The following is a 13,618-nucleotide window of genomic DNA, read 5'->3' as shown; positions in this document are numbered from 1 at the left end:
TTTACAAAACCCATTCATCCAAGGCAGAAGGAAGGCAGGGAGATAAATCTGCAAAACAAAGACACAGGAAGAACAACAACATATGCAAATCATATCAAGTCTAAAAGCTTGCCAATGTTTCTAGTAGCTATAGAACTTATTTATGGATAGTTATGAACTTTCTATTTATAACAGCATTAAAAGAGCTATATATTGGTCAGGGGAGACAGATCGAAAGGATGGAGCACATGCTTTGCATGCAGAAGACCTGGGTTCAGATTCAATCACTAGTACTGTATGATACCCTAAGCATTGAGTCTAGAGTAGCTGATGAGTACTGCTTGGTGTGGCCCAAGATCCATCCCCATATAGGAAGAACCTACCTCGCATGCCTAAGTCAAAAAAATCCCAATCCCACAGAGAGATAGTAGGTTTGTGCTAGCACTGCATGAGACTACCCAAGATTCGATCCCTGGCATTTTATGTGGTCTCCTGAGCAAGAACTATTTCCTGCACATGCTGGGTGTGGTCCAAAAGCAAATAAAAATTATGTTTCTTTTTTGCTTGTTTTGTTTCTGAGCCACACCTGGAGATGCTCAGGTGCAACTCCTGGCTCTGCACTCAGGAATCACTCCTGGCAGGGTCAGGGGACCATACAGGATGTCAGAGATGGAATGCAAAGCAAATGCCTTGCCCTCTATACTATCTCTTCAGCCCTAAAAAAGAATATTTCTTTGGCAGAGTGGTCTTGCCTTTCTTAGGTTGACAAGATGGGAGAGGGAAGAAAGCTGCTACCATCTCTTCCCAATCCCACCCATTCACTTTGAGAGCAGGGGATTCAGTCAAATACAAAGGCCTTTAATGTGCCAGGGGATGGATAATATAAAGGAAAGCCTGCAGAGGCTGAGATACTCAGGGAAAGATAATAATTGTTTAACAGATACCAAAGAGTGGAAGTGTGACAGGGAAAAGTTTATTTTCCCAAAAGCCTTTACTTCAGAAGTTGCTAAGAAGAATCCAGGAAATAGAACAGAGGATAGTCAGTGAGTAAAGTGACATTCATGATATCTCATCAGTAACAGTACTATAAACCACAGTGCCTGAAAGGAGGATCAGGGAGAGGAGATAAAAAAGAAGAAGAAAATAGCACTTGTCATTGAGGCAGGAAAAAGGGTAGAGGAAAACTGGGGAAATTGGTGGGAGGAAGTGGACACTGGTAAAGGGAAGGGTGCTGGAACATTGTATGCCTGAAACTCAATCATGAATAACTTTGTAATTCACAGAAATTCCATTAAAAATTTTTTTAAGTGATAGCCATTGAAAACCCATGAAGACTGTTGGACTGTTATCACTATTAGGAAAATCAAGAGAATAACTAAACTCAAAGCACTGAGAGAAGTTCCTTTCAATGTTTGATAATTGCTGAAATAGTCTATTTTCTTGACTGAATAGGCAATATTTAGAGAAGTACAGGAGCAGAATGCATCAAATGCAGGAGTCTAGATGGCTGGTCAAAAGGATAGATGAGGAAGAGACTCATAAACACATCCCAAAGGAGGAAAAAAGCCTTCAGCATATAAAGCCATGTACTCCAGGCGTCTACTTAGTTTCTTCATACTTAATACAACAAAAAGACAAACTATATTTAAAATGGTGTAACTTGGGCCAGAGATTTATTATATCAAGTAGGGTGCTTGCCTTGCATGTGGCTGACCTGGGTTCAATCCCGAACACTCCATTTGATGGTGTTTTAAGTTTCTATATTCAAGGGAAGTATCCTTTTCAAAACTGTAGCCTATCAAGTACTTTTGTGTTAGTACAGGTGACTAACACCTAGACATACTATAGTGCTATAAGAAAATCTCAGTGGTGGTTCAGAAAGCATTGTCAATTGAAGGATCCCTCAAGTGAAAGCTGCATATTAAAAGCATTTCAAATACTAGTGTGAGATGTCACACATATCCAGTGAGTACCCTATATTTCTTTTTCATTCACTAAAGACAGGAAACAAACAAACAAACAAACAAACAAAAAACTGAACAGATCTACTACTTACCATCTCTTGTCCATGGTTCAACAAGGAGGTTTTCAGGTCCTGATTTTTCTTCTTTCCCTTTGACATCACAAGCCTGAAGAGTCAACTGAAGAGGTTTACCTGATCAAAGAAATGAGAAAGAGTCTAAAGCAAGTCTACAAAATATGAAAAATAGCCAGCGCATCTGGGGAAATAAGAGTACTTATGACAACCTACAAAACTTACTGAAAATTTACATGTTTAAAAACTAAAAGAGGGGCTGGAGTGGTAGCACAGAGGGTAGGGCGGTTGCCTTACATGCAGCTGACCCGGGTTCAATTCCCAGCATTCCATATGGTTCCCTGAGCACAGCCAGGAGTAATTCCTGAGTGCATGAGCCAGGAGTAATCCCTGTGCGTCGCCGGGTGTGACCCAAAAAGCAAAAAAACAAAAAACAAACAAAACTAAAAGAAGTTTTTCAAAAATGGTGTAACTTTTAAGGCCAGAGACATAATACAGCTAGTAAGGTGTTTACCAACCTGGTTTTGATCCCTGGCACTGCATATGACCCCTGAGCATTTCCAGGAATCTCTCCTGAGCATAGACCCAGGAACTGACTCTGACCAACACTAGATGTGGGTTGCAAACCAAAAATTTTTTAAAGGCATAATTCTTTTACATCCCCAAAGGAGAACTCCTAGCTCTCAGAAACAAAAACTAGCCCGAAAAGACTGGGACCTTCTCAGAGTGGGGGCAGGCAACTTTCCTCAACCCCCTACCCCTGCCCCCAATCCCTACCTCCCATACTGTCAGACGCCCCAGAAGCCACACCCACACTCCACAATCCTGGAAGAGATCTCAAGTCAATGAAAGTCCCAGGTACAATGGTCTTCTTTGCACTAAAACTCTGGGGCATTCTTTGGGGCTTGGGGCAGGGGAGAGGTGCCATCTAACTCCTGCCCTGCTAGAGCCTCCTCCAGTCATACCTACAACCAAAACCTCTGGCACAGTTCAGCTTCACTGCTTTACAATAATCTCAGAAGAGTTGCCAAGCAATGAAATTCCCAGGTACACTGGTGTTTGGATGAAAATTCTGCCAGAAGCCCCAGCAGCCTCACCCATTCCCTGCAGCCTCCAGCATATAAACAGGCCCACCTTCACAACTTCATGACAAATCTGAAGAGACACCAAGCCAATGAACCATCCCTGTTCGATTGCTCCTGAAGCATGTGGCCACAAATGAGGCCATAGGACACCTCCAAATTATCTGATTTTTACAGAAAACTTGCAGAATAGATTTCAGAAACAAAACTCCACCCAAATGCATAACCAGAAAACAATTATATATTATAGAAAAGGGGGAGGGAGAAAGCTCACAGTCTGATATGCCTGAGAGACTCATTCTCTGAAGGAGGATGACTGCAGCAAGAAAATGGAGAGGAACAAAGGGGCATTGATTGAAGAGATCAGCTAAGCAGTCAGGTGGACCAAGAGTTATCCCTGTACACAGTGCCGGGAGTAAGCTGGTCATATGAGAATAACTATATAAATAGATAAATAAAAAACAGAGCTGAAGAGATAGTACAGAGGTTAAGGTGGTTGCCTTGCATGTGTTTGACTCTGCTTTGACCTGTGACACCACATGTGGTCCCCAAAATACTTCCTGGAGCAACCCTAGATGAGAACAGCTAGGGGTGTCCAAAACACACAACAGCCCTCCAAAAATACTTAAAAAGAAAAAGAGCTCTGGTGCTTTATATCATACATCTGACAAGGAGTTAATATCCCCAAAATATAAAGAACTCACAAAAATTAACAAGAAAAAAAAAAAAACAAGCAGCCCCTAAAATAAATGGGCAGAAGAATTGAGTTGACTCTGTTACAGAAAGTTCATGAAAAAATTTTCATGTGCCCCACAGATACATGAGAAAACTTTCAACATAATTTACTGTTAGGGAAGTGTAAATCAAAACTACTAATAGTTGGGGCCAAAGAGCTAATAGAGCAGGCAGGGTGCTTGCCCTATACATGGTGGACCTGGGTATGATCCCCAGCACCACATATGGTCCCCTGAGCACCAACAGGCATGACCCTTGAGCATAGAACCAGGAGTAAGCCTTGAGTACTGCTGGGTACATCCCCAAAACAAAACAACAAAAATAACTACAGTTTTATCAATTCAAACACATTAGAACGGTCTATGTCAAAACATTTGGAAAGACAGCTTGAGAGGCTGAATGCAAATTCTGCATGCTGGAATCCCAGGTTCTATCCTTGACACTGCATGGTCCCCAAAGCACTGCCAGAAGTGACCCTCCCAAGTACAGAACTGGAAATAGTCTCTGAGTGCCGCTAGGTATGGCCCAAAATATTATAAATTTTAAAAAAGTGGAAATTTCATATCTTCCCTTAATATCACTCCTAAATATTTTTATCTGAAGCATCCACAGACACAAATTCTAAAGGATATATGCTTCTCTATTCATAGAAGCAGCATTCACAACAGCCTAAACATGAAATCAACCTAAATGCCCTGAGACAGACAAATGGAAGAAGTTGCTGTGGCATATGAGGAATACCACTCTGCCATGAAAAATAAGGAATTTTGCCTCTGAAGACAAAACAGATGACTCTTGAGGTGATCATGCTAAGTGAAATAAGGGAGAGATTACTTGTTCGTTACACTCATATTAAATATGAATAGTTAAAGGAAAAAGAAATGCTGTCAAGAAAATAAAACTGGTGACAGAGAGAGAAGCCAACTAACCTCAGCTTCTTGTTATTTTTGTTTGGGGGCCACACCCTCTGGGGTAATGTAGCTCTGGTGACCATGAGCACCACCAATGTGGTTTGAATAACACAGTGCCCAACTAGCACTGCATCCTTGTGTCCTCAAATACCAGTCTGGTCAAGGCCTCATGGGACAGGAGGAGTTGGCCCTTCTCCTTCCCCCCACCCCAATGGGACTCTGAGATGACGCCCACATATAGCCACCATCAACTTAAGCTCCCACATCCCATGATCCAGAGACACACAAACGAATCTCGGACCCGAGCAACTTGCTGCAGCGATCTCTCCAGACCCTAATTATTAAAATTTTAGAATTCCTAGAGCGCGTGGCCACTCTTGCGGCTATGCAACATTATACTGTACCCACAACAAACAATGTAAAACACATTGTCTAGCATTACATTTTCGGCAGATATGAGCGGTGGTGAGGCTGGGCTCAAATATCGAAGGTAACCAAAGTAGAGAAAGAGAGTAGTATGTGAATTATCTGCCACGCAGGCAGGGGCAGGTGTGGAATGGGGGAGGGAGAATACTGGGGACTTTGGTGGTGGAAAACGTGCACTGGGGAAGGGATGGGTGTTTGATGACTGTATGATGGAAGTTCAAACATGAAAGCTCTGTTATGGTGCCTCATGGTGAATCATTAAAAAGGGGGAAAAAAAGATACTGGTCTAGTCATCTAAGAAATCCTGGGAGGCTGCTCAGAGTCTCCTGAGCACTGCTTGGAAAATTCAGAAAAAAAAAAAAAACACACACACACACACAACTAATTTCTAGGCTTGGTGAAAACTATAGTGGTCACAAGAGAACAGTGTGAAGCCTCATGGGAAGAACGAAGGGAAGGGTTTTCTTGGTTGTGGGATGGGAATGGACTGCAGCTTTGGAGGAGGAAGTGGTAGCAATTATACATATATAGACATGCGAAGCTAAATCTAGAAAATTCTGAAATACTAAACCCTAGGGCCGAAGTGATGGTACAGTAGGTTAGGCATTTGCCTTGCACATGGTCAACCCGGGTTCGATCACTGATATCCCACATGATCCCCAAAGCACTGCCAAGAGTACTTCCTGAGTGCAGAGCCAGGAGTACTTCCTGAGCATTGCCGGGTGTGACCCAAAAAGCAAAAAAAAAAAACAAAAACAAAAAAAAAAACCAAAAAAAAACTGTTAGTCTAAAATGTTAACAATGGTAAATATGAAAATAAAAATCAGCCGAGACTAGTATTATTACTATAGCATTAATCATAATAATATTAGTCATATTAAGGTAAGGTATATATTAAGGCAAAGGTACCACTAAAGGTTAGTATGGCAAATGAGAAAACTCTAGCTATCTGGAAGGTAAGAAGAATTGGACACCATACTGGGTGTGCAGAAAATCACTGTGCTGCAGCACTGTCCTCCCGTTGTTCATCAATTTGCTCGAGCAGGCCTAGTAACACCTCCATTGTGAGACTTGTTGTTACTGTGTTTGGCACATCAAATACGTTACGGGTACCTTGCCAGGCTTTGCCGTGTGGGCGAGACACTCTTGGTAGCTTGCCAGGCTCTCTGAGAGGGGCGGAGGAATCGACCCCGGGTCGGCTGAGCTGGCCGTGCACAAGGCAAACGCTCTACTGCTGTGCTATCGCTCCAGCCCGTAGAAAACCACAAGGATGAGAAAAGCAGCAACAAGTATGCATGTATGTCTATGCATACCTTTTGGACCAGATGGTAAGGGGATCCAAAGACAAATGCTCTTTTTTTCTTTCTTTCTTTCTTTTTTTAAGTGCCAGGGATGAACCCATAGCCTCACATGGGCTCACAGGGTAAGCACTCTACTGTTGAGCTATATGTCCCAGGCCCCCAAAGATATATGTTATCATTATTTTTTTTGGATTTCTTTTTTTAATGTGAGGGGGAGGTCACACCTGGCAATGCTCAGGGGTTGTTCCTGGCACTACACTCAGGAATTACCCAGTGGTGCTCAGGGGACTGTATGGGATACCAGGGGTCAAACCTGGGTCAGCTGTGTGCAAGGCAAATGCCCTACCTGCTGTACTATCATTCTAGTCCCAGGATATATATTGTTTGGAGACGGGTGGGGGTATAGTTTGAGAGGGTTATACCTGGTATAACTGACAGTGCTCAGGGGGACATATGGGATACTGGGAATCATACCTTGATTGGCTGCATGCAAGGGAAGAGCTTTACCTGTTGCTGTACTATCTCTCCAGTCCTCATGGAATATATATCCTAAGACAAGCTTCTTGTGTCCCAAGTCTGAGCTAGTTCTCGCCTGCTATAAGTGAGAAGTGCTCCAACCACCCAACCCTTCTAGCCTATAATGGAACACTTCTATACTTCACCAAAGAGAGCTAAGGAAAAGCAGTAAGGCCTAGACATATTAGGAGTATAGCTAACTGAGCACTTGGGTCTTCTTTTGTTGGTGCTGCCATAAATAAATCAACATCTCCTTCTCCCCATTAATACCAATCAAAGAGGATATGTTCATCCAAGAATGCAGCAATTACAACAATCCAGTGCACAAACAAACTGAAAAGTCAACAATATGCCAGAAGGTTCTATGCAGATGACGCTTTTAATGATACATTCAGGCCGATTATTTACCGTATTTCAGGAGCAGGTTTTGCCTGACTAATGCCATAGATGAGATGAGGGACAAGGCATCATAGTGTGTGTCCAGATGGTCAGTGATGGTACACAGAGAATTCAGCACTTTGGCAACACTTCCTCTTGCTAGTGCAAAAGCCAGAAGAGTCAGCTCTACCTCGGGGGTAGAACTGCAGCTACAAACAAAAAGCAAAAATCTCTTCACTTAAGTACATGAGAAAATTTAGGGAGCCCAAACCATACATACTTAATCACCTACCTTGTACTTTCTATGTTTACCAGAAATGCTGTTCTAAAGTATTTCAAAATATTTTCAAAATCTAAGGAAAAACTAATTCAACTCAGTTTGTCCGGGAAATTATATTCCTGATTCTCAGCCTTCCCCTGTAAAGGCTTATTTCATCTATACATAATTAATTGAATACTATCAATTTTAACAAGATTAACAATCTATTCAAATAAGACTCTTTTATTAAGACGCCTTGGATAATGAGTTGGCCAGAGAGTTAGGGTTTATTTCCTCAAACACCAAATATCTATGTGAGATTTATTCTCTATCACTCTTCTCCGCCTTTAAAAATATACACATTAGGTGGGTGCAAAAAATGGTGCAATGGCTTAAAGCACTTGCATGGCAATTGTTAGATTGTGAATTTAGACTGCTGCCACCCGTATGTGCTGAGGTGATCAGGACAGTTCTGATTTCTGTGATCCCTAGCAAAAAGGGCCAGGATGATGGTTTAGTGGCTTTGTAAGTGCCCAAGGCGGTAATGAACTTAATCCACTGATTAAGCATTGTAAAAGGGTGAAAGTCATCCCAACTGCCCCTTGCTTGGGGTCGTTAAAAATTTTAAAATTGCTAGATGGTTCAGACCCTCATTTGCCCTCTAATGTAATAATGACATTAAGATCCCCAAGACAACACTGAGTGTAACCATACTAAGTGATTATTCTACCAAGGTATCAAGGTTAGTGATTCTTCTACCAAGATATCAAGGTTCAAGAGATAATTATACCTATGTATATAGGAGAGGCAGATGCTGAGTAAGGTCATGGGCTGAGGAAGTGAGTTAATTATGAGGGTGTGCATTCTGGACTTTGAGACATCTATCTATTCTACATGAACCAGACAACGACACCCTTCCTCAATGCCAAGTCTTGGTACAAGATATTAAATGAAAGAGTGAGTTTAGAAGAGTAACTATTATTTTACATTCTCTTCAGCCTTTAAAAACAAACAACTGTAGTGGTGATCTTTTAAGACTGATTTTGTTTTAAATGAGTTAAAAGAATATTTACCATCCATTTCCCTTACAGTTTACCTCATCAACCCTGCTTTTACCTAGTTATCCTTATGAGGAAGCTGTCCACTTCCTCTAGAACATTGGGAGACAGGAAAGTTGAGAAATCTGTAGATCCAGGTGAGAGGGAAAGTGGAGGCATGTGCTGGAGTGCCTTCCTAGAAATGCAAAATGTAAAATTAGAACAAACTGAGGCATATTATTAGACATAAACTGTTGAGAAGCATATTCACTTGTATCACTTGTCACTCATTGATTTGCTTGAGTAGGCACCAGTAAATTCTCCATTGATCCCTATCATGAGCTAGTGTAGTCCTGACCCTGGAAGAGCCCCCAATACGTTTATTACTACCTTAAAAACAAGCAGTATTTGAGGAAGGAGAGATAGGACAGTGGGTAGCATGCTTGCCTTGCACAAGGCCAACCCAGGGTTTATCCCAGACACCACATGTATGGTCTGTGTATGGCCAGAAGTGATCTCTGAGCAGAATCAGGAGTAAACTCCGAGCACAGTCAGTTGTGGTTTACAAAACAAAACAATAACGAGTAGCGCTCCTACAGAGATTCTGACACATAATAAAAATAATTCCAGCCATTTACCCCAGGAATCATGGTACTGTTAGTTTAATAGGATTTCCTGGGGCTGGAGCAATAGCACAGCTGGTAGGGCATTTGCCTTGCACGCGGCCGACCCAGGTTCAATTCCCAGCATCCTACATGATCCCCTGAGCACTGCCAGGGGTAATTCCTGAGAGCAGAGCCAGAAATAACCCCTGTGCATTGCCGGGTGTGACCCAAAAATTTAAAAAAATAATAAAATAAAATAGAATTTCCTTATTCCCTCCCACCACCACCCACCACCCACCCCCCCGCCTTTTTTCAGAGTTCTATTTCTCTCTGCAAATACTTACTCAGCTCTCTGGAATCAAATATTTATCTTAGGTAACCACAGGGGCTGGAGCACAGCAGTAGGGCATTTGCCTTGCACAAGGCCTACCCTGCCAACCTGAGTTTGATTCCTCTACCCCTCTCAGAGAGCCCAGCAAGCTACTGAGAGTATTTAATCCGCACAGCAAAGCCTGGCAAGCTACCTATGTTGTAATCGATATGCCAAACACAGTAACAACAAGTCTCACAATGAAAATGTTATTGGGCCCGCTCGAGGAAATTGATGAACAATGGGAGGACCGTGCAGCGCTACAGTGCAGTGCAGGTAACCACAGAAAGAAGGCATACATGCTCTAAAGAAAAACCCTGGAGTTCTAAGAATATATCCCAGAGGCAGAACAGTTTGTGGCGAAGTAGAAGTTTATCTTATACATGAGATCTTTAAGATTACAGTATCAAAAGAGGCTCCATTAGTTTTCTTTTCTCCTAAATAAAGCAGCACCCATCATCTGCCTATGTTTTCTGGCCTTAGCCTTAATGCCTGCTTCAATGTTTTTCGGTTTTTTTTTTTTTTTTTGTCCCGCATGATGTCTAATCAAAACCCTGCAAAGGTTTTGGAGAAAGACTGGTTAGGGAGTACAGACAAAGGGCTGGGGGTGATAGGAGGCTATTTATATGGAGAGATTGATTAAACAAATAAATATATGAGAGATGATGGGAATCACGTTTCTTGTTATCAGAGACGGGAAAAGAATCCCTGGATGAATTCCCACCAAAATACTTTTTTTAAAAGGCAACAAGGAAAGGGATAATAAAATATTACCCTTCAGATCTAGTACTAAAAACAGTGTTAAGGTTTTAAAGTTTTATTTAATAGCAATAGCAGTAGCTAGGGGGAATAGTACAGTAGATGACATGCTTGCCTTGCATACAGCCAACCCTTGTACGATTCTCAGCATCCCATATGATCCCTTGAGTATGTCCAAGAGTAATCCCTGACCACAGACCCAGGAGTAAGTCCTGAGCATAGCTTGGTGTGGCCAAAATATATTTCAAACAAATAACAAATCAGAAAGCCAATAACAAATCCCAAAAGCCATGTACAGAAGAAACATTAGCAATCTTTTTGCCTGACGTTTTGATAGCCTATGCTAGTAGTGTCTATTGAATTGTAAACATATAAGCAATATAAACATATAATGCTAATAACTTTTTACTGAAGCTTGTTCTTTTGTCCTAACAAGTGTTCTGTTTTGAGTTTTGGGCCAAATCCCGTGATGCTTGAGGCTACTCCTCTCTATTCCTGCTCAGGGGTAACTCCGCACTGTGCATGAGGGAACTGCTGGGAATTAAACCTGGGGCACCTGTACTTAAAGAAAGAACAGCTCTAGCCCTTTGAGCTATATATATCCCTGGACCCCCAAGAGTTTTTTGAAATGGAAAATCCCAAAGTCTAATTGTAAAAATAAATTTATTAATATCCTTAAATATTTATTGTGGCCAAAGTGATAGTACAGCAGACAAGGTGTTTGCCTCGCATCAGCTGACCCAGGTCTGATCCCTGGCATCCTATATGGTTCCATAACACATCAGGAGTGATCCTTGAGTGCAGAGTGAGGAGTAAAACCTGAGCATTGCCAAGTGTGGCACAACCACCCACTCCTCAACTCTCCCCCTGCCAAAAAACCCACCAAATATTTTTTTCATTTGTGAAAAAAGTCCTCAATATGCAGTGAAAAGACCTACAAATTGCTCATTCACCTGTCTGCTCATGTAGCTCAAAAAAGGCCACAAGATCACTGCCTACAGGAATACTAAGTGGGAAATAAGGCCCGGGACAAGGCTCATGCTTTGCATAAGTGAAGCCTTAGTTAGGTTCAACCCCACACCTGGCAAAAATAATATTTTACATGTATATTTCACAATATAAGTTGGTAAATAATACATAGCAACTGAGAGTAATTTTCCAAGATAAAGTGATAAAAAAAAAGTGAGCAATTACTGTCAACATATAAGGAATTGGAATAGCACCTGAGACTCCAAAGAGAAGTGGGATTAATCAACAAATAAAGGAGAATGCTGGCAGAGATTTGAAAGGAGAAGGAAGGTACCTTTCCAAAGTCTATAAAATCAGAACCTCAAAGACAGGAGAAATCGGAGTTGATAGACACAAACAGGAAACAACAGGGTAACTGGGCTAAGCTACTGATTGACAGTTAATGATGAATGATCAAAGGTTGCTCAGTGATATGCTCTAAAGGTTTAAAAAATAAGTACTCATTGCCAGGAATGAAAAGCCAAGAAAGTGACTTACTGAGTATTGTGCAGTACTGTCTGGACAAAGGCGGGATTTGTCTCCATGGAAGCAGTCACCAGAGATGTCAGCAGCGACCAATACCATATTGCAGAAGCATCTGAGACTGAGACCCCAGTCTTCTTAATTTTCTGAAAGCCAACAGCCCTCAGACCATGAATTCTAGTGTCACATCCATCGCTAAGGCAACGCTTTATGTTTATCTGGACATCTGTAAAGTGCAACAACAATTTCAGTATTGAATTAACTTCTTAAGTTCAGCAACTGCAAGGCTTCAAACTAAAAGCAAAATAGTAATTCACAATTTTTTTTTGGTGGGGGGAGAGATAAACTTTGGTGAAATATATATGCAATGAAAGTATATATTTTTTAAAAAATCAGAAAAGCATTAACCAAAGACGTCATACAAAGACTGTGTAAAATTGAGAATGGATTGATGAATCTTTATTATTATTTATGAATCTTTATTTATACACAGAGCTTCTTAGTTTTGAAAATAAACACAAAGAACTCTGTTTTGATCTTGACTAGACACATAAGAAAATTTCTAGAATATTGACTAGAGTTCTGAAATTGAACTGAGTTATAAAACTAAAGATGGTCAATAGCAGTTTTGAGAATTTATTTTTAATAAAGTTCAAACAGATGACACAGGCAACTATTATGAGACATCACAATCTCTTATTTGGATATGAAAAGAGGAGTTGATGTTAAAAAGGATTACCACTTAGAGAAAAGATCACCACAGTGCAAGACAGGAAAAGCTTCTACTGCACAAGCTTAACTATGTGTTTGCCTATGGGTGAGACATGAAGACACTACCTCCCTAGGCCTCAGTTCCTTTGAGCAAAGTAAGAACACTTCCTTTGGCCCAGGAAAGCATTAGGAGAAATGAGACAAAACATGAAGTATTCCGTCTCTCTGAATGAAATAAGCCTGGAAAGAAATCACAGGATTGTGATTATTTCCAAAACGCTATGTGGAAAGCAAGCTTATAATAGTATAAAAATGGAACAACCTAAATGTCCAAGAACAAAGATGTGATTAAAATTAAGGAATATTCTTACAACACTTAAATGATATGAATATATATGACAAAACTTAAAAAAAATATAAAAGAGCATGTACAGAGTATTATTTTTTTGGTAAAAAGGTATTTATATATAAACATATACAGCTCTATTTTTCTTTTCTTTTTTGGCAGTTGGGGGAAGTAACAGCCTTTAACCAGAAGTGGTTAGGGTTATTCTCAGCTCGATGCCTGGGGAATGCTCCTCAAAGTATTTAGGGGACTATCTGATGATGAGAATTGAACCTGGGCTTTGGCACACAAAGTGAGATGTCTTCTTGGCCCCACAGTCATTATTTTATAAAAAAAAAAAAAAAAGCATGTATACATGTATGTATTTATATACACACAAACAAATACAGATGCACAAGAAAAAGCTCAGGAAGGATTCACTCCAAGATGTTCACAGCGACAAAACCTGAGTAGTGAGATTTTCTGTGTGTGGGGAGGAGGGTTTGGCCACATCCAGTGGTGCTCAGGGGCTACTCCTGGATCTATGATCATTCCGGGTAGTGGTGGGGGATCATATGTGGTGCCAGGAAATCAAACTGGGGTCAGATACATGCAAGATAAGTGCTTTAACCACTATATTATCTCTCCAACAAAAGATTGGGATTTGAATAATTTTTGTTTATCTACACTTTTTTTAT

General features: G+C 40.9%; 1 protein-coding gene across 1 annotated transcript in view; it reads right to left on the bottom strand.

Moving 5' to 3' along the window:
- Positions 1-13,618, bottom strand: part of ZZEF1 (zinc finger ZZ-type and EF-hand domain containing 1) — a 144,281-nt gene that overhangs the window by 94,988 nt on the left and 35,675 nt on the right. The window contains exons 6-9 of the mRNA XM_056127447.1: positions 11,900-12,110; positions 8,739-8,855; positions 7,394-7,572; positions 2,036-2,134 (exon numbers count right to left, since the gene is read on the bottom strand). Of these exons, the coding sequence (XP_055983422.1) occupies positions 2,036-2,134; positions 7,394-7,572; positions 8,739-8,855; positions 11,900-12,110 (606 nt within the window). The remainder of the gene's footprint in view (positions 1-2,035; positions 2,135-7,393; positions 7,573-8,738; positions 8,856-11,899; positions 12,111-13,618) is intronic.

This window comes from Sorex fumeus, unplaced genomic scaffold, assembly GCF_029834395.1.
Source record: "Sorex fumeus unplaced genomic scaffold, SorFum_2.1 ptg000063l, whole genome shotgun sequence".
Taxonomy (NCBI): domain Eukaryota; kingdom Metazoa; phylum Chordata; class Mammalia; order Eulipotyphla; family Soricidae; genus Sorex; species Sorex fumeus.
Note: the sequence above shows the minus strand (reverse complement) of the source record. Positions and strands in the feature narration are given on the sequence as shown.